This window comes from Bos grunniens, chromosome 29 (genome assembly GCF_055505025.1).
Source record: "Bos grunniens cultivar Pamir isolate PY7600 chromosome 29, Bosgru_T2T1.0, whole genome shotgun sequence".
NCBI lineage: Eukaryota > Metazoa > Chordata > Mammalia > Artiodactyla > Bovidae > Bos > Bos grunniens.
Genome location: NC_141193.1, coordinates 50,892,970 through 50,917,301, shown reverse-complemented (window position 1 = coordinate 50,917,301; position 24,332 = coordinate 50,892,970). Strand labels below are relative to the sequence as shown.

At 43.9% G+C, this 24,332-nt stretch overlaps 1 protein-coding gene and 1 pseudogene across 2 annotated transcripts in view; one reads left to right on the top strand and one right to left on the bottom strand.

Moving 5' to 3' along the window:
• The window catches only part of HEPHL1 (hephaestin like 1), a 93,482-nt gene extending 77,913 nt beyond the window's left edge, over window positions 1-15,569 (bottom strand). For both annotated transcript variants that reach the window (XM_086384024.1, XM_086384025.1), the window contains exon 1: window positions 15,364-15,569. In XM_086384024.1, coding sequence (XP_086240150.1) covers window positions 15,364-15,533 — 170 coding nt within the window. In that variant the 5' untranslated portion in view covers window positions 15,534-15,569. The remainder of the gene's footprint in view (window positions 1-15,363) is intronic.
• A 51-nt stretch (window positions 15,570-15,620) lies between these two features.
• The window catches only part of LOC147342660 (cardiolipin synthase (CMP-forming) pseudogene), a 41,008-nt pseudogene continuing 32,296 nt past the window's right edge, over window positions 15,621-24,332 (top strand).

Genomic DNA, 24,332 nt, shown 5'->3' with positions numbered 1-24,332 from the left:
GACAAGGAAGCCTGGTGTGCTAGTCCATGGCGTCACAAAGAGTCTGATACAACTGAGCAACTGAACAACAACAACAATAGTGCTTGGCATAAAAACCACAGTAGCTATTTGAAACCATAGGAGCTACTTAAATCCATAGGATCTATCTACACTGGAAAAAGTAAAGGAGGGGTGGAAATAAGAGAAAGTCTTTTCAACGTCTATTCAGCAAACCACCCCTAACAATACATCTTGCATTTGTGACAGAAGCTCCAGCTCCCATGAGCTCTAGAAAATGCAAATCTGGCCCAAGTAACAAAGCAAGTGGGCGACTTCAAAGAGCCATCCATAGGAAGCAGCCTCCAGTTTAGCTTGAGTACACTCATTAGAATGCCCATGTGGAAGGGTTGTATATTATATTTACAGTGCAGTCACAGGATAATCCCACTGTGAGCAAGTGAGTAATCACCAACCTTGAAATTCATCCCCAATCTACATTCTCACATTGTGACTCAAGCTGGGGAGGTGTCTTATCTCCTGCTGTGAAGGAATCCAGTGGGGTGGGAAGTTTCAGACTTTCTACTGTTTTAAAGACAAGATGCTCACATTGCCAAGGCTAAGGGCAATACCATGAAGGGAGACACCTTCCAAAGGCAGGCCAGATCAACCACTGTCAGAATGAACCTGTCTGTGGGAACATCTAGCCAGAGCAGAGATGGGCTGCGAGGTTAAATTCCAAGGGCTCTGTAGCTCACAGGAGCTGTGCAGCTCACCAGCATCACCATTGCCCCATAACCTGGATCTTTTAGTGGAAATTTTTCCTTATCCATTCAACTATCAAGCAATTGTTGAACCTGTACTGTATATGAGACTTCAAATTAAAAACTGGAGCCAAGATGTATAATTATCAGTCCCTGTATTCAAGATATGTCCCACCTGGCTATGAAGACAAAACAGATGCTTTGGTAAATATATAGCAACAAAAAGTTTTCTATATTAAGGGACAACTAATGCCTGGAGACGAACCTTTGTTGGCAAAGTAATGTCTCTGCTTTTGAATATGCTATCTAGGTTGGTCATAACTTTCCTTCCAAGGAGTAAGCGTCTTTTAATTTCATGGCTGCAGTCACCATCTTCAGTGATTTTGGAGCCCAGAAAAATAAAGTCTGACACTGTTTCCACTGTTTCCCCATCTATTTCCCATAAAGTGATGGGGCTGGATGCCATGATCTTCGTTTTCTGAGTGTTGAGCTTTAAGCCAACTTTTTCACTCTCCACTTTCACTTTCATCAAGAGGCTTTTTAGTTCCTCTTCACTTTCTGCCATAAGGGTGGTGTGATCTGCATATCTGAGGTTATTGATATTTCTCCCGGCAATCTTGATTCCAGCTTGTGTTTCATGGATGTGAGAGTTGGACTGTGAAGAAGGCTGAGCACCAAAGAATTGATGCTTTTGAACTGTGGTGTTGGAGAAGACTCTTGAGAGTCCCTTGGACTGCAAGGAGATCCAACCAGTCCATTCTGAAGGAGATCAGCCCTGGGATTTCTTTGGCAGGAATGATGCTAAAGCTGAAACTCCAGTACTTTGGCCACCTCATGCGAAGAGTTGACTCATTGGAAAAGACTCTGATGCTGGGAGGGATTGGGGGCAAGAGGAGAAGGGGATGACAGAGGATGAGATGGCTGGATGGCATCACTGACTTGATGGACGTGAGTCTGAGTGAGCTCTGGGAGTTGATGATGGACAGGGAGGCCTGGCATGCTGCGATTCATGGGGTCGCAAAGAGTCGGACACGACTGAGCGACTGATCTGATCTGAATGCCTGGAGAATCCTAGGGACGGGGGAGCCTGGTGGGCTGCCATCTATGGGGTCGCATAGAGTCGGACATGACTGAAGCGACTTAGCAGCAGCAGCAGCAATCATATAGTGGGCTTCCCCAATGACTCAGTGGGTAAAGAATTCATATGCGATGCAGGAGACACAGATTCAATCCCTGGGTTGAGAAGATTCCCTGGAGGAGGAAATGGCAACCCACGCCAGTATTCTTGCCTGAAAAATCGCATGGACAGAGGAGCCTGGTCCAAGGCTACAGTCCAAAGGTTGCAGACAGTAGGACATGACTGAGCAGCTAAGCATGCATGCAACCATATAGAGCCCAGATGTCCGAGTGAGTGTTGGGGGATACAGGACAAGCGAAGAGGAGCTAAGGAGCCTCTTGATGAAAGTGAAAGAGGAGAGTGAAAAAGCTGGCTTAAAACTCAACATTTAAAAAATTGAGGTCATGGCATCTGGTCCCATCACTTCATGGCAAATAGATGGGGAAACAGTGGAAACAGTGACAGATTTTATTTTCTTGGGCTCCAAAATCACTGCAGATGGTGACTGCAGCCATGAAATGAAAAGACACTTGCTCCTTGAAAGAAAAGCTATGACAAACCTAGACAGCATATTAAAAAGCAGAGACATTACTTTGCCAACAAAGGTCCATCTAGTAAAAGTTATGGTTTTTCCAGTAGTCATGTACAGATGTGAGAGTTGGACTATAAAGAAAGCTGAGCACTGAAGAATTGATGCTTTTGAACTGTAGTGTTGGAGAAGACTCTTGAGAGTCCCTTGGACAGCAAGAAGATCCAACCAGTCTATCCTAAAGGAAATCAGTCCTGAATATTCATTGGAAGGACTGATGCTGAAGCTGAAGCTCCAATGCTTGGCAACCTGACACAAAGAGCTGACTCATTTGAAAAGACCCTGATACTGGGAAAGACTGAAGGCAGGAGGAGAAGGGGACAACAAAGGATGAGATGGTTGGGTGGCATCACTGACTGGATGGACATGAGTTTGAGCAGGCTCTGGGAGTTGATGATGGACAGGGAGGCCTGGTGTGCTGCAGTCCATGGGGTCACAAAGAGTCGGACACGACTAAGCAACTGAACTGAACTGAGGATGAGGATGAGCGGCAAAGTAACATCAGCAGAGGGTGTGGTCAGGGCAAACATGTAAGATCATACACGTGAGATACAAACATGTAAGATCAACTTGTCACAATAAGGACAAGTTGTGTTGTCTGAGCTTGAGATGGGATGCAGTTCACCAAGGAGAAAACGCGCTCACCAAGACTAGACTGAGATGAGTGCTACTTGGCAAAAGGAAGGGTGGAGATGGTGGTTTCAAGCTGCATTTGGGGGGCAGCCACACCCTTCCTAATTAGATGAATAGTTTTTGAAGTATTAATTCAGGGAGAACTCACCCTGGTTCCTCCAACATCACCTAAGTCTTGAGTTCCCCCTTCTCCCACCTTATTCCACAGAAGCCCCCCAGGCACCAAATCTAAACAGTAAAGGGAAAAGAGAAGGAGCCTGAGTCCCAGTGCCCCACTTAACAACTGTGAGATCTTGGGGAAGTTACTTGACTTCTCTGAACCCCAGTTTCCTTGGCTGTAAACCGCTGAGCATGGCAGAGCCAACACAAGGGGTGAATGAGATGTGGAGCCCCACACATGCCCTCTGGGAGAGTGAGCACTAGATCAGGGGGAGTCTGGGGAGTTTTGATTGCTTCTGGCAAAGCTCTAATTAGAAAAGAGGAAAATGCGAGACTTCCCTGAAAGTCCAGTGGTTAAGACTTCCCCTTCCAAAGCAGGGGGTGTGGGTTTGATCCCTGGTTGGGGAGCTAGGATCCCACATGCCTTGTGGCCAAAAAACCAAAACATAAAACAGATGCAGTATTGTAACAAATTCAGTAGAGACTTTAAAAATGGTCCACCTCAAAAGGAAAGAAGAAAATGTGATCATCTGAGGTATCACTGGCACAGGTATCTTGCTCTCCAGAGAACCCCTCGAGACAGGTGAGCAATATGATGACAAACATTTCCTGAGTGCTAACCCAGTGCCGGCACCACACCTGAGCACTGACAAATCTCCTGATACCCACTGTGGTAGCTGATGATGACTCTCAAAGATAAGTCCACATCCTAATCCCTTTCTTTGGAGAAAGAGTCCTTGCAGGTGTAATTAAGTTAAGGATTATGAGATGAGAAGATGGTCTGAGATAATCCAATCCTTGTGGTCCAAGGGACTCTCAAGAGTCTTCTCCAGCACCACAATTCAAAAACATCAATTCTTTGGTGCTCAGCTTTCTTTATGGTCCAACTCTCACATCCGTATATGACTACTGGAAACCATAGCTTTGACTAGGTAGACCTTTGTTGGTAAAGTGATGTCTCTGCTTTTTAGTTCTGTCTAGGTTTGTCATAGCTTTATTTCCAAGAAGCAAGCGTCTTGGTTGCTCCAAAAATGTTCTCATAGGAAGGGGATTAGACACACACAGGGGAGATGATATGAAGATGGAGGCAAAGGGTGGAATGATGCAACCACAAGCCAAGGATTATTAGCAGCCCCCAGAAACTGAGGCAATGGGTGGATTCTCCTTAGCGCCTCCAGAGGAATTGCGGAGGAAGTCCTGCCAACAGCTTCATTTCAGACATTCTGCCTCCAGGACAGGGTGAGAACAGACTTCTGTTGTTTGTGGTAATTTGTCACAATAGCTACAGGAAATGAATATATCCCTTCCCCATGCAAGTACTGTCATTATCCCCATATCACTGATGAGAAAATTAAGGGGGAAAAAAAAGACTCAACTGGGACTCCCCTGGTGGTACAGTGAATAAGAGTCCACCTCGAATGCAGGGGACACAGGTTTGATTCCTGGTTCTGGAAGATTCCATGTGTGGTGGAGTAGCTAAGCCAGTGCGTCATGACTACTTAAGCCTGAGTGGCTAGGGCCCGCAAGCCACAACAAGAGAAGTCACCACAATGAGATGCACTCACTTTAACAAAGAGTAGATCCTGCTCAACGAAAGTAGAGAAAGCTCGCACAGCAATGAAGACCCAACGTGACAAAAAATTACTTTTTTCAAAAAGACTCAATTACTTACTGAGTAAACAGAGCAAGAATCCTAGGCCTCTCAGTTAATGCCAGAGCCCCACACTCACCAGCAGGCCAGGCTACTCTGGCATCTTGTTAAATTTCTTTCATAAGAGTATCAAATCCTCATTTATTTAAGCCACTCTAGATAAGCGAATGGCAACCCGCTCCAGTGTTCTTGCCTGGAGAATCCCAGGGACTGGGGGAGCCTGGTGGGCTGCCATCTATGGGGTCTCACAGAGTCAGACACGACTGAAGTGACTTAGCAGCAGCAGCATTCTTATCTTTACTGGCAGCCAAAAGCAACCACTAACTGATATAGAAAATAACAGCAACTCCAAGAGATTCACAAGGCCTCAGGCCGAACACATAATTATTTTCTGCTGACAAGATAGAAGCCAAAATTTGAAAGTGAGCATCTGTTGGTTGGTTTCATTTTTGACCAAGGGTAAACTGGTCTGAGTTTGACTTGTGCACTCAGAAAGAGGTCCTTCTGCAAACATTTGAAGACACTATAGACTGATCCCTAAAGTTCTAGAATAGATCTAGAATAGATCTTTTGATTTCCAGTTTAGTTGGAAATTTTCCTGCTGCTGCTGCTGCTGCTAAGTCACCTCAGTCGTGTCCAACTCTGCATGACCCCATAGACGGCAGCCCACCAGGCTCCCCCATCCCTGGGATTCTCCAGGCAAGAACACTGGAGTGGGGTGCCATTTCCTTTTCCAGTACATGAAAGTGAAAAGTGAAAGTGAAGTCACTCAGTCGTGTCTGATTCTTAGCGGCCCCATGGACTGCAGCCTACCAGGCTCCTCTGTCCATGCGATTTTCCAGGCAAGAGTACTGGAGTGGGGTGCCATTGCCTTCTCCTACTGATATAAAAAAACAAAATTGTAAAAAAGGCAGTTGGTCAAATCAATCTTTTGATATCATTTAGGTAGCAGCCCAGTTCTTCGGGGGATTGAAAGCAACTGTGTTTGTCTTGCAAATGTCCACATATCAGGGGACTTCCCTGGTGGTCCAGTTGTTAGGAATCTGCCTTCCAGTGCAGTGAAGGCAGTTCAATCCCTGGTCAAGGAATTAAGATCCCATATGTCCTGGGGCAACTAAGCCCGCACACCACAACTACTGAGCCCATGTGCTCTGGAGCCCACGCACCACAAGTAGAAGAAGCCTGAGTATCACAGTGGAAGATCCCACATGACACAACTAACACCCAATGTAGCCCCAAAAAGTACAAAAAAATTAAAATAAAACGAAGTACTAATGAGGTGATATCCTTCTCTTTATTTCAAAATTTACCAAAGCCTTTCTCTTCCCCCTCCTGCTTCCCTTCATTGGCTCTTCTTTAAGATAAACATACAAGAACGTCCTCACTCCCATCATAGGACCTGCTCATAGGTGATGCTCAAAACCCTTTGCCATTGGCTGGGCTGCCACGGTGATGATGGAGGTGGGTAAACTCCCTTCACACACCCTAAGTGGAGTTTGAGCAGTGATCAGTTTCACTTGTGTCCAAGAATGATTCTGCTTATGAGTCAGCACCCACGAAAACCCCTATATTTCACTGGGAAGAAAAAAAGCCTGCCTGAGTGTTGGTGGCCTAAGGAGAGCTTGGTGAGAATTGTAGCTTAAGTAAGGTGATCCTCTCTGGCTCCACTAAAGACCAGGCTCCACCACGGAAGCACAGTCACATCTTCATTAAGCATTTTAGGAGCAGCACCGGCAGGAGTGCATCAAATGCTGACATTATCCCCAGGCCAATTAAAGGAGCCTTGTGTCCTCATTACACCCAGTGGGGAAGAGGAGGAATACATTCATCAGGAGGAAAAATTTTATTTTATTTTATTTTTTAACTTTACAGTATTGTATTGGTTTTGCCATATATCAAAATGAATCCGCCACAGGTATACGTGTGTTCCCCATCCTGAACCCTCCTCTCTCTTCCCTCCCCATTCCATTCCTCTGGGTCATCTCAGTGCACCAGCCCCAAGCATCCAGTATCGTGCATTGAACCTGGATTGGTGACTCGTTTCATATATGATATTATACATGTTTCAAAGCCATTCTCCCAAATTTTAAATAGACTATGACTCCTAAATCTTATACCTTCTAGGAGACACTAGTTCTTATAGCCTCAATTACATTTTTGACCCCTATGATCAAGCAAAGGTACCAACTTGGGAAGTTAAATTGCACCATCTGACTGCTGTCATATCTTCATGAAAGAATTTCAGTTTATTTCCTATCTCATCCCTGTGAACCAGAATTTATTAGGCTCTTGGCCCTGCCTAATTTTGGTTTCCAAGCTTTTTTATATCACTGAAACTTTGGCATTCACCTTCCTTTCCCCTTAATTTTTGCCCATTCCCCTTATTTAAACACAAAGCAACCAGAACAACTAAACTGACAGTGATTAGTTCTTACTGTAAGGATCCCAAGTGAGTGACCTGGCTTAGTTCTCCATGGGTCATTGTCACTGACAGAGCTCTGTGTAGGGTTGGGGAGTTTATTATACATACTCTGGACCTTTTCCACCATCCTCCTTCTCCAGGTAAGGAGGTGGCTGGAGTACACCAAACCCCTAAACAGCAAAGCAGGGTGGGGTACATGCCGTGTTCAAGGCCAGATAAAGTCACCAGGCTGCATGAGGGGTTAGGAAGGAATGTTATGAGAATAAGCCAGGACTCTGGGGAATAAAATATTTTGTGAGTGAACAATTGGAGATCATTCTTAAAAGGCGGGGGACAATGAATGGATAAATAAAAGTATAGAATACTTTAAAAACTGTCACTTATCCCCACTCTTAGGACTTCTCCAACTCTTTTTTTTCCATTTATTTATTTTTTAATTGAAGGATAATTGCTTTAAGAATTTTGTAGTTTTCTGTCAAACCTCAACTTCTCCAATTCTTGATTTCTAGGGTGAACATTTGTAAAGCATCTTTCTCCTTGCATTGCAAAAAATTTTCTCCAACCAGAAAGTCAGATAACATATTTTTCATTTAGTTTTTTTTAATTATTTATTTAATTGGAGGCTAATTACTTTACAACATTGTGGTGGGTTTTGCCATACATCAACATGAATCAGCCACGGGTGCACATGTGTCCCCTGCTCCCATCCTAAACCCCACTCCCCCTCCCTCCCCACCCCATCCCTCTGGGTTGTCCCAGAGCACAGTCTTTGAGTGTCCTGTTTCATGTATCAAACTTGCACTGGTCATCTATTTTACATATGGTAATATACACGTTTCAGTGTGTAGCCCATCTTATCTCATTTTGTATCCCTACCTAATTCCTTCTTTGAAATTATTTTGAAACAAATTATATCACTTTTATATAAATACCCTAGCACATGCATGCATGTGTGTTAAGTCACTTCATTCATGTCTGACTCTTTGCCACTCTATGGACTGTAGCCCACTAGGTTCTTCTGTCCATGGGATTCTCCAGACAATACTGGAGAGGGTTGCCATGCCCCCTCCAAGGGATCTTCCTTACCCAGAGATGGAACTCAGGGATAAAACCCACATCTCTTATATCTCCTGCATTGGCAGGTGGGTTCTTTACCAGTAGAGCCACCTGGGAAGCCCACATACCCTAGTAACTACCTCTAAATATAAGCTCTTAAAATATAACTAGTATATCATTATCACACCTAAAAAATGAAAAATAGTTCTTTAATATCATCATACATTCAATTAATGTTTGGTGTTGTTCTTTAGTTGATAAGTCATGTGCGACTCTTATGAGGCTCCAAAGACTACACCCCATCTCTCTGACCATGGAATTCTCCAGGCAAGAATACTGGAGTGGGTAACCATTCCCTTCTCAAGTGGATTTTCCTGACCCAGGGATCAAACCCATGTCTCCTGCATTGGCAGGATTCTATGCACTGAGCCACCAGTTAGTCAGTCAGTTCAGTTCAGTTGCTTAGTTGTGTCCAATTCTTTGCAATCCCATGAACCGCAGCAAGCCAGGCCTCCCTGTCCTTCACCCTCTCCCAGAGTTTACCCAAACTCATGTCCATTGAGTCAGTGATGCCACCTAACCATCTCATCCTCTTTCGTCCCTTTATCTTGCCTTCAATCTTTCCCAGCATCAAGGTCTTTTCAAATGAGTCAGCTCTTGGCATCAGATGGCCAAAATACTGGAGTTTCACCTTCAACATCAGTCCTTCCAATGAACACCCAGGACTGATCACCTTTAGGATGGACTGGTTGGATCTCCTGGCAGTCCAAGGGACTCTCAAGAGTCTTCTCCAACACCACAGTTCAAAGCACCAATTCTTTGGCGCTCAGCTTTCTTTATAGTCCAATTCTCACATCCATACATGACTACTGGAAAAACCATAGCCTTGACTAGAAGGATCTTTATTGGCAAAGTAATGTCTCTGCTTTTTAATATGTTGTCTAGGTTGGTCATAACTTTCCTTCCAAGGAGCAAGCGTCTTTTAATTTCATGGCTGCAGTCACCATCTGACGTGATTTTGGAGCCCAAAAAAATAAAGTCTGACACTATTTCCCCATCTGCTTGCCATGAAGTGATGGGACCAGATGCCATGATCTTAGTTTTCTGAATGTTGAGCTTTAAGCCAACTTTTTCACTCTCCTCTTTCACTTTCATCAAGAGGCTCTTTAGTTCTTCTTCGCTTTCTGCCATAATGGTGGTGTCATCTGCATATCTGAGGTTATTGATATTTCTCCCGGCAATCTTGATTCCACCTTGTGCTTCTTCCAGCCCAGCGTTTCTCATGATGTACTCTGCATATAAGTTAAATAAGCAGGGTGACAATATACAGCCTCTACCTACTCCTTTTCCTATTTGGAAAAGGAGTCTGTTGTTCCATGGCCAGTTCTAACTGTTGCTTCCTGACCTGCACACAGGTTTCTCAAGAGGCAGGTCAGGTGGTCTGGTATTCCCATCTCTTTCAGAATTTTGTGATCCACACAATCATAGGCTTTGGCATAGTTAATAAAGCAGAAATAGATGTTTTTTCTGGAACTCTCTTGCTTTTTTGATGATCCAGCGGATGTTGGCAATTTGATCTCTGGTTCCTCTGTCTTTTCTAAAACCAGCTTGAACACCTGGAAGTTCATGGTTCATGTATTGCTGAAGCCTGGCTTGGAGGATTTTGAGCATTACTTCACCAGCGTGTGAGATCAGTGCAATTGTGCAGTAGTTTGAGCATTCTTTAGCATTGCCTTTCTTTGGGATTGGAATGAAAACTGACCTTTTCCAGTCCTGTGGCCACTGCTGAGTTTTCCAAATTGGCTGGCATATTGAGTGCAGCACTTTCACAGCATCATCTTTTAGGATTTGAAATAGTTTAACTGGAATTCTATCACCTCCACTAGCTTTGTTTGTAGTGATGCTTCCTAAGGCCCACTTGACTTCACATTCCAGGATGTCTGGCTCTAGGTGAGTGATCACACCATCGTGATTATCTGGGTAATGAAGATCTTTTTTGTATAGTTCTTCTGTGTATTCTTGCCACCTCTTCTTAATCTCTTCTGCTTCTGTTAGGTCCATACCATTTCTGTCTTTTATTGAGCCCATCTTTGCATGAAATGTTCCCTTGGTATCTCTAATTTTCTTTCTTTTGTGTGTGTGTGTGTGTGTGTGTGTTCAGATATGATCTTTTTTTTCCTGTTTATTTATTTCTTAATTTTACTTTACAATATTGTATTGGTTTTGCCATACATAGACTTGAATCCACCATGGGTGTACATGTGTTCCCCATCCTGAACCCCCCTTCCACCTCCCTCCCCATCCCATCCCTCTGGGTCAACCCAGTGCACCAACCCCGAGGACCCTGTATCATGCATCGAACCTGGACTGGCGATTCATTTCACATATGATGATTTACATGTTTCAATGCCCTTCTCCCATTTTGAAAATTATTTCTGATGCCTGGGAATTATACTTCTCAGGTGACTTTAAGGATTATATTTCTGGACCTCGCAGGTGGTGCTATGGTAAAGAACCTGCTTCCCAGTGCAGGAGATGTAAGAGACGCAGGTTCAACCCCTAGATCTAAAAGATCCCCTAGAAGAGGGCATGGTAACCCACCCCAGTATTCTTGCCTGGAGAATCCCCACAGACAGAGGAGCCTGATGGGTTACAGTTGGTAGGGTCACAAAGAGTCAGACACAACTGAAGTGACTTAGCACACACATGCACATTATACAAAGTAAGGAAACTGATGTTCACAGAGATTATGCGACATGTTCAAGGTTACACAGCAAACTGGGGACAAAGCAAGGACTAGAAGTCAGGCCTCTTGTTTCCTGTTCTAGGCCTTTTCCTAGAAAGAGCCACGACAGTGGAAAGAGCAATGACAGAAATTCGGCTGTCATGGATTTCTAAACACTGGGCATTTTCTGGTTGTGAATATCTAAGTTGTGAAATTAAAAGACGCTTACTCCTTGAAAGGAAAGTTATGACCAACCTAGATAGCATATTTAAAAGCAGAGACATTACTTTGCCAACAAAGGTCTGTCTAGTCAAGGCTATGGTTTCTCCCATGGTCATGTATGGATGTGAGAGTTGGACTGTGAAGAAGGCTGAGTGCCAAAGAATTGATGCTTTTGAACTGTGGTGTTGGAGAAGACTCTTGAGAGTCCCTTGGACTGCAAGGAGATCCAACCAGTCCATTCTAAAGGAGATCGGCCCTGGGATTTCTTTGGAAGAAATGATGCTAAAGCTGAAACTCCAGTACTTTGGCTACATGATGCAAAGAGTTGACTCATTGGAAAAGACTCTGATGCTGGGAGGGATTGGGGGCAGGAGGAGAAGGGGGCAACAGAGGATGAGATGGCTGGATGGCATCACTGACTCAATGGACGTGAGTCTGGGTGAACTCCGGGAGTCGGTAATGGACAGGGAGGCCTGGTGTGCTGTGATTCATGGGGTCGCAAAGAGTCAGACATGACTGAGTGACTGAACTGAACTGAACTGAACTGAATATCTAAGGAGCAGAGTGTCCTAAGAAATGCTGTCTACTCATCCTGCCGAAGCCGAGTGAGAGGCATGGTTACATCACCCAAGATGACCCCTTGCTCCAGGGAAAGGTGTTGCAACGCAGAGTGCACATAGTGAACTCCATATTTTGTGACAATTTCATAGGTGTCACCTGTGGCACCATGACACTTGTGAATCATAGCCCCTGAGACATGTGTCCTGTGGTCTTCAAGCAAGAGTCAGCAGCCAACCACAACTGTGCCTTCTTAGAAACTTGCCCTGAACCACTAGCCACATGCGTGGCATGATTACTTCCTGGCATGATTACTACTAAAAGCCAGCACATGTCACAGCCTCACCCAGGCTCCCCTTTCGAGTCAAGAGTCTGCCCTGCATAAACACTGCCCCTCGACACACCAGAAGGAAACACGTGGGAACCTTGGCCTTCCAGGTATGATATCTAGCATGCCAGCTGCTCCTAAAGGGCAGGAATCCTCCTCCAGGGAACCACAACATTTGTTAAACAACCTCACTCTAATCTGATGCCAAACTGTGTTTTAGTCATGCCTGCTTTTTTTTTTCTTTTTCACCATAACTATTTTTGTACATTTTATTGTAATTTCTTCAAAGCCCCATCTGCTGGCTGAAATGATCAACAGAAAGCCCCTAACTTCTTGCACCCAGCCTTGTGAAAATGGTATCTTAGTATTTGATTATTTAAAGTACTTTGAGTCTTTAAATAAACTCACAGACATAGAAAACAAAGTTATGGTTACCAAAAGGGAAGTGGGTGGGGGGATAAACTGGGAGCTTGGGATTGACATATACACAGTACTACATTCGAAATAGATAACCAACAAGGTCTTACTGTGTAACACAGGGAATCCAGTATTCTATAATAACCTAAATGACAAAAGAATTTGAAAAAGAATAGATATATGTAAAACTGAATCAGTGCCATAAACTGACATAACACAACATTGTAAATCAACTGTCAGTTCAGTTCAGTTGCTCAGTCACGTCTGACTCTTTGCGACCCCATGAATTTCAGCACGCCAGGCTTCCCTGTCCATCACCAACTCCCGGAGTTCACTCAGACTCATGTCCATCGAGTAGTCCCATATAAAATAAAATTGTAAAAATAGATAAAGTACTTTGGGTGTTTGAATAAACCCAGGTGACTGGTTTGGTCACTGACACCAGTGATCATTTTCAATGTTTTTCTGAAAAGAGTGACAAGTGAGACTAAACCTGCCCTTGGTAAAGAATTTTACTGGAATTCCTACTTCCCTCAAAGTTGAGTTTAATTCAATGGGAAAGGATCACCTTTGCCAAGAAAAAGTTTCACAGTGAAAAAATATTAGCTCTGAAGCCAAAGGAACGTGAATTTGGTGATGCGTTTTACACTGTAAACTCTGGCACATACTTAACCTCAGAGCCTCAGTTCCTTGTTTGTAGAGTGGGAATAATAACAACTGTATGCAGTAATGAACTGAAAATTGCTTGTGGAATCCCTGGGTCAGAATCAATGCTACTGAACAGTGCTAATGACATGAGCATTTTAGGAGAAAGAATTCTGTGCCTATGGAAAGGCAGTCCAACATCCCATTGAGCTTAAAGCCTATGCTCAGTGCCCTCAAAGCATACGTCTTGAATAGTTTCCCATCCAATAGCAACTGACAATGATCAGTTTTTCTATTGAGCCCTTTTTGAGGATAACCGAGCTCTACTTTTAGGGAAGGCTGCTGGGAGTTAGGGGAACCTTAAAATCTCAGCTCCATTTGTTACAGTACAAACTACCACCGTCAACAGTCTGCAGATGTGAAATACAAAGAAGTCAAGAGTCTTTTCTGGAAATAGCCCCCTGGACAAAATTTCCTGGTACAAAGCTTAAGAAAAAGTCTTTCTCGGTAGCCTGGCATAAGCACCATCCTTTTTGAATAAGCAAAACATGACTATGCCCCTTTTGTGTTGTTAGAAAGCCTGGAAGCCATGGGTCCAAGCCAACTGGATCTTTGGTCTTCCCCCAGGGCGGGAGGACCTGACTCTTACGGATTTGACAGACCCCATGAATCTTAGCAGCTAGAAGATGAAACCTGGATGTTGAATGCGCTGGGCACTGCCTATCAGGAAAGAGAGATCAGAACTTCCCTGGTGGTCCAGTGGTTAAGACTCTCAGCTTCCAAGGCAGGCGGCCAGGGTTCGAACCCTGTTCGGGGAACTAAGATCCCACACACTGCAACAGAGAACTCGAGTGGCAACTACTGAGCCTCTGCTCTCTGGAGCCCATGTGCAACAAATAGAGAAGCCTGAACACCTCAGTGAAGACCCAGCACAATTTAAATAAATAAATGTCTTTTAAAAAAAAAGGAAAGGAACAAGTATGTGAATATACAACTATTTCCAAAATATCTTCAAAGATGTTCTAAGAACTACAATGTTGAAAATATGCCTGATGGGACTTCTGAAATCAGAAGCTGATTTCAGAGGGAGCTCAAGGGAACAAATTAAGATTATTTTTAAGTTAAGATTACTATCTTAGATTAAGATCTTAATAAATTAAGATTATTATTAAGATTATTCCTCCCCCTGGGAGGACAAAGGGGAGCAAGGGCTGCTTTGTGCAAAAATTAAAAAGTCAGGAACAAAGAATGTTGCAGCACCATCTCACCCAGCTATGCCCTGGGCTCTGAGGATAAATACTGCCCTCAGACTGACTGGATTGGGGCTGGAACAAATTTCTCACCAGCAAAATAAAGCCATTTTTAAGTGGGCTCAAGGAAACTCTTAAAATACCAGCCAAATCTACTACAACTGCCCCCATCTTTTAAATATTGCAAACCAAAACCAAAGTGTAACTACCTATGGCATATTTATCTCTAATGATTATGTTTCATTCCAAAAATTAAAACTAAGAAAACACTGTGTATTTTAACAGTCAAGAATTCTTGAAAATTCTCAAATTTTTATCCCAAAGTTTAACTTTTTTGGGCAAAGTGAGTCCAGAGTCCCTAGAAGTTCTTAGTGGTATCTAGGGAAAATTGCCCATATAAAAAAATAGGTCATTATTCAGAACACCTGGTTGTGTATATGACTCTTTACAGACAAAGTGAACAGATAGAACTAAGAATCTCTCTCCCAAATTATACACTTGCCCATGCAAGCACTCTCTAAGCAAACACAAAGCCTTCCTGTTGATCTAGATCAACTCATACCCATTGTACGGGCTTCCCAGGTGGCTCATTGATAAAGAACCTGCCTGCCAGTGCAGAAGACAGGAGTTTGACTCCTGGATGAGGAAGATCCCCTGGAGAAGGAAATGGAAACACACTCCAGTATTCTTGCCAAGAAAATCCCATGGACAGAGCAGCCTGGTGGGCTACAGTCCATGGAGTCCCAAAGAGTTGGACACCACTGAGTAAGTAAACACCACCACCACCACCATCCATTGTAGCAACCCAAGGAATACAAACTGGAGTCTCTGAGGACCCCAAGTTCACTCACTTGTCTTCTGCGAAGCTTTTCCCAGTAATGACATTCTTCCCTTGGGGCACATAGTTCCAGTATTCTTCCACAATCCCAATGTGGTATGTTCTGGTGACTGCGCCAACCAGCCCAGACAGACCCAGGAGTGTGAGAAGAAGGATGCTGTCAGCCTGCCACTTCCAAGGCATTTGTGGATGTAACTTGGGCCAGTAGCCTGCACAGGGACCAACCCTGCCTGTCCCTCCCCCTCACTCCCAGCCAGTTATAAATAAGGAATGGACAAGGCCCAGCTCCTCCTCCTCAAGGAGTTTGGGGTTGGAACAGAGGCTGACAACTTGTGTAAGCTCGATGAGGTAGTGGCTATGGTGACCAAACTTTTGCCAGCTGTCCAGGAAATGCATAACTGGCTTATTTACTTACTGTACAAACCAAACAGGTTTGGTTCTGTAAGTCTCGTTGCTCTGCTGTGACATTGGTCTTTTATCTTTGCCAGGAATTTGCAAGGACTGTGTGTAGCCAGTCAGGATCCACTGTCCATGGGTTTCTCTAGGCAAGAATACTGAAGTGGGTTGCTATCTCCTTCTCCAGGAAGAATGTCAGTGCAAAAAGTTAAGCTGATACCTTCCTCCTGCTTCCTCTGTTTCCTCTACACCTACTTAAAGGAATATATTAAGATTGGAAAACTAGGCTGGTCTGCATGGAGCACCAGGAAACAATCCCATGCACCAGGGAAAGCTTCATCTCTGTCCCACAGGCAAAGGGAGTGATGTAATCACCCCCCGCCATCTCCAGCTTGTTTTATGAGGCTACATGAAACAATCAACTCACATCATAAAGTTTATAACAACATTGTAAAACCTCACTAATTCTCCATTTGCTCATGCACCATCTCCCTCGGATTCTCTCAAATCCCGTCAACAAAAACGAGGCACCCAAACCCCCTAGTTCAGTCAAAATTTTACAGTCCATCACCCCCAAGGGCAGGGAGCTGCCTTTCTCAGGATGAAGAAAAATCATAAGGGAGAAGAAGGAGAATGCCCATTCACCTGTTTACTCGGATCTGTGACCTAGAATCTCCGTGTTGAAAGAGACCTCATCCAACCCTGGAAGACAGCCAGTCTGATTCCCCTGCAGAGTTGCTTTTGAGACAGCAGCCCTGGAAGGAAGGAGATGCCCTCCTGGCTGGGCTTTGAGGTTAAACAGACCTGTGTTTGAATCCAGTCCCACCATTTACTGATTGAGTGGCTCTGGATAATAACTCGATCTCTCTAAGTTTGTAAAATGGGGGCAGAGGGATTATTCAGAAAATTTAAAGGATGACCTAGGAGCAAATCTAGATGAGCTTGGGATTGATAACTTTCTAGATACAACACCTAAGACACAACCCATAAAAGAAATAATGGATAAGCTAAACTCCAAAAATAAATGTCTACTCTGTAAAAGACACTGTCAAAAGAATGAGAAGAAAAGCCACAGACTTAGAGAAAATACTTGCAAAAGACATGTCTGATAAAGAACTGTTATCCAAAAATATACAAATAACTCTTGCTAAGTCACTTGCTAAGTCGTGAAGATCCCCTGGAGGAAGGCATGGCAACCCACTCCAGTATTCTTTCCTGGAGAATTCCATGAATAGAGAAGTCTGGCAGGCTACTGTCCATGGGGTCATGAAGAGTAGGACATGACTGAGCATGCTTGGACATTTGGAAATATCCCAAACCAAATAGCCTTTTGTTTATACCACAAAGAAGCACACAGTCTTAGTATGCTATTAAAAACATCATTAGAAAAAATGCCACACAATTCTTTTAGACAGGAGAAGCAGAGGCATAAATAACATTGATCAAAAACGCACAAGTTAACTTTTCTGTCCAGGGTACCACCTGAGGCAGGTACCACCTAGCTTCTGATTCAAAACAAAGCCCCCAGAGAGGACCCAGTGCACGGGAGGTGCTGGAGCTGATGAGATTAGTGCACTCAAGCTATTTGAAGCAGAGAACATGGTTACTGAGGGGCACAAGGGCCCGGGAAAGAGTTTATTAAAAGCAATGAAATAAAGTTCTGAAAAGTTTGACATTCTTCCTTACTCTAGGACAATAAAGATGCTACTCAACAAGCACCTGAATTACATAAGAGCTCAGGAGTACAAAAGTGTGTGAGTGGATGCTGTGTTCCTATGACACTCATCTCTGAAAACCCATTGCTAAATACAAGGTGTTGGAACTTCCCTGATGGTCCAGTGAATAAGAATCCACCGTACAGTGCAGGGGATACCATTCGATCCTGGTCTGGGAACCAAGATCCCACATGCCATGGAGCAACTAAGCCCACGGGCCACAACTACTGAGCCCAAGTGCTCTGGAGTCCACGCGCCACAGCGAGAGTCCACGAGTGGTAACAAGGATCTTGGATGACACAGCGAAGACCCTGTGTGCCACAAGGAAGATCTGACACAGCCAAGTAAATGAATAAGTTTTCCAGTAACAAGTAAATAAATAAATACAAGATGTCATGGACAATGTCAAGAATTTGATTAGGAATTCTGTAAGTAACCACATGAACAAATACTTTCAATTCCATTGGACACTATTCAGACATACATAAAGCAGAGAAATGCAAGATTTGTAAAGCACCCACTATGTGAGATGGACAGTCCAGATATTCACTCCATGATTTCTTCAATATGCTCACCAGGTTTAAGATATGGTAAATCTTGATGTCAGGCATAGTAGAAGAGAAACATATTTTTGGATCAAATCATATTTCTCTGAAACATAGTATGGGCTATTTAGACAATAAAACTTTTAGTGTGAGAAGCCAATTCAGATAAATAGTATTCCTGCTAGCCTTAGCTGAGGTGTCATTTTAAATAAAAAATAAACTGTGAATGACCAAATTGACTGTCTTGTTCTTTAGCCTTTTTGCATTTTTTAAGAGAAATATTAAATACTCCTTAAGAGATTTTCAATATCCCAAACTCTGACCAAAAACTCTCACCAGTCCAGGCCTCTAACTGCCCTGCCACAGTAGATCTTGGCTCTTCAACCTCCTTGGGACCCCCAGTTTCTTGATGGGACCTCTTTATTGATATTTCTTACTCAGAGCCTTAGGGCTTCCTGGCTGCTCTCTCAGGGGCCAGGGTGACCTTCCTATACACAGATGGGATCAGGTCTCTCCACCACTTGAGACTTTTTGGCAGGTTCCTATGGCCTTCAGGATAAGGGCTGATGGCCTTGACTTGATTTTCAAGCCTGGCCCTAATCTGGCTCCTAGGAACTAGAGCCCTCTCCTCATTTGGCCCAGGCTCTGATCATCATCGCCACCATGGCCACCAGTGCGCCCTTCATTGTGCTGCCGTCATCACTTTGTAGATGCCTTTGCCATAGCACTTGTCACACTCACACAGCACAGTAATCATCTGTCTGCCCTCCCACACAAACACCCATCAGAGACTTCTTATGGGCAGGGACTAAACTTTATTAATCCCTGTGTTCCCAATGTCTGATATTAAATGGTGAACCAACACATGCATAAATGAATGAATGGATAAATAAATATGTTAGATGCTACCAATATGTACCAAGAGCATGTTATATATTGGTTTCTATGCAAAACTCTTTACATGCATTATCTCATTTAATTATAACAACATCCTTATCAGGTGTGCACCATTTTATCTGCTTTACAGATGAGGAAACCAGAGTTTAGAGGGGTTCTGGAACTTGCTCAATTCCCACAGTGGTAAGCAAAAGAGTTCTGTGAGACTCCAGTGTCAGATTTCTACCTGGTCCACTTAGACCAAGGAGAATGGGGAGCACCAGACATTACGGTTTCCTGCTTCATTCTATAGGAGGACTTGCTCACTTTAAAGAAATATGTCAGGACTGTTCAAGGACATGTCCATTGAAGAAGGTTCATCAAATGCCTTCTCCCAGCCCAATCCATGCACCCCTGACAGCCAGTTAAATTCAGTTCAGTTGCTCTGCTGCTGCTGCTGCTAAGTCACTTCAGTCGTGTTCGACTCTGTGCAACCCCATAGATGGCAGCCCACCAGGCTCCCCCGTCCCTGGGATTCTCCAGGCAAGAAAGAACACTGGAGTGGGTGTTCAGTCGGTTAGTCATGTCCAACTCTTTGCAACCCCATGGACTGTAGCACTCCAGGCTTCCCTGTCCATCACCAACTCCCAGAGCTTACTCAAACTCATGTCCATTGAGTCGGTGATGCCATCCAACCATCTTATCCTCTGTCGTCCCCTTCTCCTCCCGCCTTCAATCTTTCCAAGCATCAGGGGCTTTCCAAATGAGTCTGTTCTTCACATCAGGTGGCCAAAGTATTGGAGTTTCAGCTTCAGCAGCAGTCCTTCCAGTGAATATTCAGGACTGATTTCCTTTAGGATGGACTGGTTGGATCTCCTTGCAGTCCAAGGGACTCTCAAGAGTCTTCTCCAACACCACAGTTCAAATCCATCAATTCTTTGTTGCTCAGATCTCTTTATAGTCTATCTCTCACATTCATACATGACTACTGGAAAAATCATAGCTTTGACTAGAAGGACCTTTGTTGGCAAAGTAATGTCTCTGCTTTTTATTTTTTTTTATTATTTTATTTTATTTTTAACTTTACAATATTGTATTGGTTTTGCCATATATCAACATGAATCCACCACAGGTATACACATGTTCCCAATCCTGAACCCTCCTCCCTCCTCCCTCCCCGTACCATCCCTCTGGGGCCTCCCAGTGCACCACTGATGTATAGAACAGTCTTTTGGACTCTGTTTTTTAATATGCTGTCTAGGTTGGTTATAGCTTTTCTTCCAGGAGCAAGTGTCTTTTGATTTCATGGCTGCAATCACCATCTGCAATAATTTTGGAGCCCAAAAAAATAGTCTGTCACTATTTCCATTGTTTCTCCATCTATTTGCCATGAAGTGATGGGATCATGATCTTAGATTTTTGAATGTTGAGTTTTAAGCCAACTTTTTCACTCTCCTCTTTCACTTTCATCACGAGGCTCTTTAGTTCTTCTTCGCTTTCTGCCATAAGGGTGGTGTCATCTGCATATCTGAGGTTATTTATATTTCTCCTGGCAATCTTAATTCCAGCTTGTGCTTCATCCAGCTCAGCGTTTCTCATGATGTACTCTGCATATAAGTTAAATAAGCAGGGTGACAATATACAGACTTGATGTACTCCTTTCCCAATTTGCAGCCAGTCTGTTGTTCCATGTTCAATTCTAACTATTGCTTCTTGACCTGCATACAGATTTATCAGGAGACAGGTAAGGTGGTCTAGTATTCCCATCTCTTTAATAATTTTTCAGTTTGTTGTGATCCACATAGTCAAAGGCTTTGGCATAGTCAATAAAGCAGAAGTAGATGTTTTTCTGGAACTCTTTTGCTTTTTTGATGATCCAGTGAATGTTGGCAATTTGATCTGTGGTTCCTCTGCCTTTTCTAAAACCAGGTTGAACATCTGGAAGTTCATGATTCACACACTGTTGAAGCCTGGCTTGAAGAATTTTGAGCATGACTTTACTAGCGTGTGCGATAAGTGCAATTGTGTGGTAGTTTGAGCATTCTTTGGCATTGCCTTTCTTTGGGACTGGAATGAAAACTGACATTTTTCCAGTCCTATGGCTAGTGCTGAGTTTTCCAAATTTGCTGTTATGTTGAGTGCAACACTTTCACAGTATCATCTTTTAGGATTTGAAAGAGCTCAACTGGAATTCCATCATCTCCACTAGTTTTGTCCATAGTGATGCTTCCTAAGGCCCACTTGACTTCTCATTCCAGGATGTCTGGTGAGTGATCACACTATCATGGTTATCTGGGTCATGAAGATTTTTTCAATATAGTTCTTCTGTGTATTCTTGCCACCTCTTCTTAATATCTTCTGCTTCTGTTAGGTCTATACTATTTCTGTCCTTTATTGTGCCCGTCTTTGCATGAAATGTTCCCTTGGCATCACTAATTTTCTTGAAGAGATCTCTAGTTTCCCATTCTATTGTTTTCTACTGAATAGGATACTTTCCCATTCTATTGTTTTCCTCTATTTCTTTGCATTGACCACTGATAAAGGCTTTCTTATCTCTCCTTGATATTCTTTGGAGCTCTGCATTCAAATGGGTATCTTTCCTTTTCTCCTTTGCCTTTAGCTTCTCTTCTTTTCTCAGCTATTTTTAAGGCCTCCTCAGACAACCATTTTGCCTTTTTTGTGTTTCTTTTTCTGACAGTTAGAGAAAGCCCTGGTTATTATGGAACACCCAACCATGCCATTCTACTTCATTCCTCCTTTTAATGCTTTGACCCTCCACCCATTCTGCTTCTCAGTAAATTCCCTCCCATCCCCCTAAACCCTCCTAGGCCCTTTCTCTGGGAAGCCTGCCTTGGTTCCTCCCATCACACCCACCACGCAACTTCCCTCCCGTTTGTCCTTTCTTTGTGCTTCCTCTGGACTTTGCACACATGCTTATCCTTATTTATATTATTATTTGCTTATGTGTCAGCCTTCCTTGCTAGGCTCTAAACTCCTTGAGAACAATGTCTCACCAGCCTTCAACACCTCCTTCACACTCTGCCTGAAGTTTTACTAAGGCTTAGAAAAAGAATCGGAGAAGGCAATGTCAACCCATTCCAGTACTCTTGCCTGGAAAATCCCAAGGACAGAGGAGCCTGGTAGGCTGCAGTGCATGGGGTTGCAAAGAGTTGGACACGACCGAGCGCCTTCACTTTCACTTTTCACTTTCATGCATTGGAGAAGGAAATAGCAACCCACTCCAGTGTTCTTGCCTGGAGAATCCCAGGGATGGGGGAGCCTGATGGGCTGCCATCTATGGGGTCGCACAGAGTCGGACATAACTGAAGCAGCAGTAAAAGAATCCACCACACAGGGCCAGCTTCAACCTCCACTTGACACCTGTGTGGCCCCCATCCCTCACTCTTACTCTCCTAAGTCTCTCTTCTGTCCATCATTTTTTGGACCATGCACTCACCTGGGATGGGATTTTGTCCTCCCCTCTCCCCTCCCTGGGCTTCCCTGGTAGTTCATATGGTAAAGAATCTGCCTGCAATGCAAGAGACCCAGGTTTGATCCCTGGTTTGGGAAGATCCCCTGCAGAAGGGAATGGCTGCCCCTCCAGTGTTTTAGCCTGGAGAATTCCATGAACAAAGGGGCTTGGAAGTCTATAATCCATGGGGTTGCAAAGTGTTGAACATGACTGAGTGACTAGCACTTTCACTTTCTCTTTCCTCCCCTCCCTTCCTTCTTCCCACCACCCTATCTTCCACTCAGGCTTCTGGCCCAATCTCTGAGGTCTGAGAGCCAGTCCTGCCTCATCCCCATGTCCAGGTCTGTGCTCAGGTCCCTTCATATGTGGACTGGGAGATTTGAAAGGCATCCTGTTCATCTCTGTATCCTCAGGGTAAGCACAGAACCAGTGGTTAGCAGTAGACACTGAAGAAAAGGGCTTCCCAGTTAGCTCACCTGGTAAAGAATCCCCATGCAATGCAGGAAACCCCAGTTCAATTCCTGCGACCCCAGTTAAATTCTTAGCCAGGCTACCCAATCCAGTATTCTTGGGTTTCCCTGGTGGCTCAGATGGCAAAGAATCCTCCTGAAGTGTGGGAGACCTAGGTTTGATCCTTGGGTTGGGAAGATCCCCTGGAGGAGGGCATGGCAACCCACTCCAGTATTCTTGCCTGAAGAATACCATGGACAAAAGAACGTGATGGGCTACAGTCCATGGGGGTCACAAAGAGGCAGACACAACTGAGCGACTATGAACAGCAAGCACACAGCACTGAAGAAAAACCAAGATTAATGACTATAGTGTTTATAATATGTCAGCCAAGGTACAAACTGCTTTGCATACATCATCTCATACTCCTTGCCACCATAATACTCTTTGAGGTATAAATTTTTGTCCTTGTATTGCAGGTGGGAAAACTAAAGGTTAGAAAGATTAATAGCTTGCCCATGGTGACACAGCTAGAAAATAGTCCAGATCCAGGATTCAAATCCATGTCTATCTGATACAGAAGCCTATACTCTAGACCAGCACACTTGATCCATATTAGAGGAACTGGAAGTCAGTTCAGGAGACCATTCCAAGGAAGAAAACACTACCAGTATACAAGAAATTTCTCCAAACATGAACATGACCTAAGGTTTTTAAAGAAACAGAATGTAGAATGCACATGGACAATCACTCCACCAAATGCAAGTCCAGTGATTAAATCATTCAAGCCACTATTTGAAAGTATTTGCTGAACACCTGTTTTGTTAACTGAGAATGAGACATGCATGGTTCTTGCCCTCAAGAAGTTTATGCTCTAGTGAGGGAAACAGACTGTCAATACGAAACAAGTTTTAAAGTATAACTAAATATCATGGTGAGTTCAGTGAGGTTCAAGTTAAACCCTACGTGAATGGCGTGGGGAGAACGTTAGGGCTGCACCAGGTGTTTGAGGTGTTCGGGGAGATGGCCTGGCAGTGCGCTCTGAAGCATGTTGACTTTATAGAGTGGAATAAAACATGTGGAAATCCCATCCATAAACCGCCCCCCCCACACACACTGCCATGGGAGAGAAAGAAAAAGAGAGGGAGGAAAAGAGGAGGGAAGGAAGAAATGTAGGAAGGAAAGAAAAAAGGAAGGGAGGGAGGGAGAGAGGAGGGAAAAGTACAAGGTCCAACCTAAGAGGCATGTTGGTTGAGTTCTGAAAGGAAAGTTAATGATGAGCCACATCCCAACCCAGTGGGAGCTTCCGCTTTCAGGCATCTGTTTGTCCCTCTGCTGGGAAGTGTCTGATGATGCCTCAGAGCCCACATGCCTGAGGCAAACCTTGGTGCCAGACACTCCAGCAAGTCGGCCTTCAATCACAGATGTAGTAAAAAGAAGAGCAAACACTCTCTCCTCAAAGTCCTTTGTTTTTCCCTCCTTACACACAAGCCAACACAGCTGAGGGTGTGATTCGAATCCCTAATGC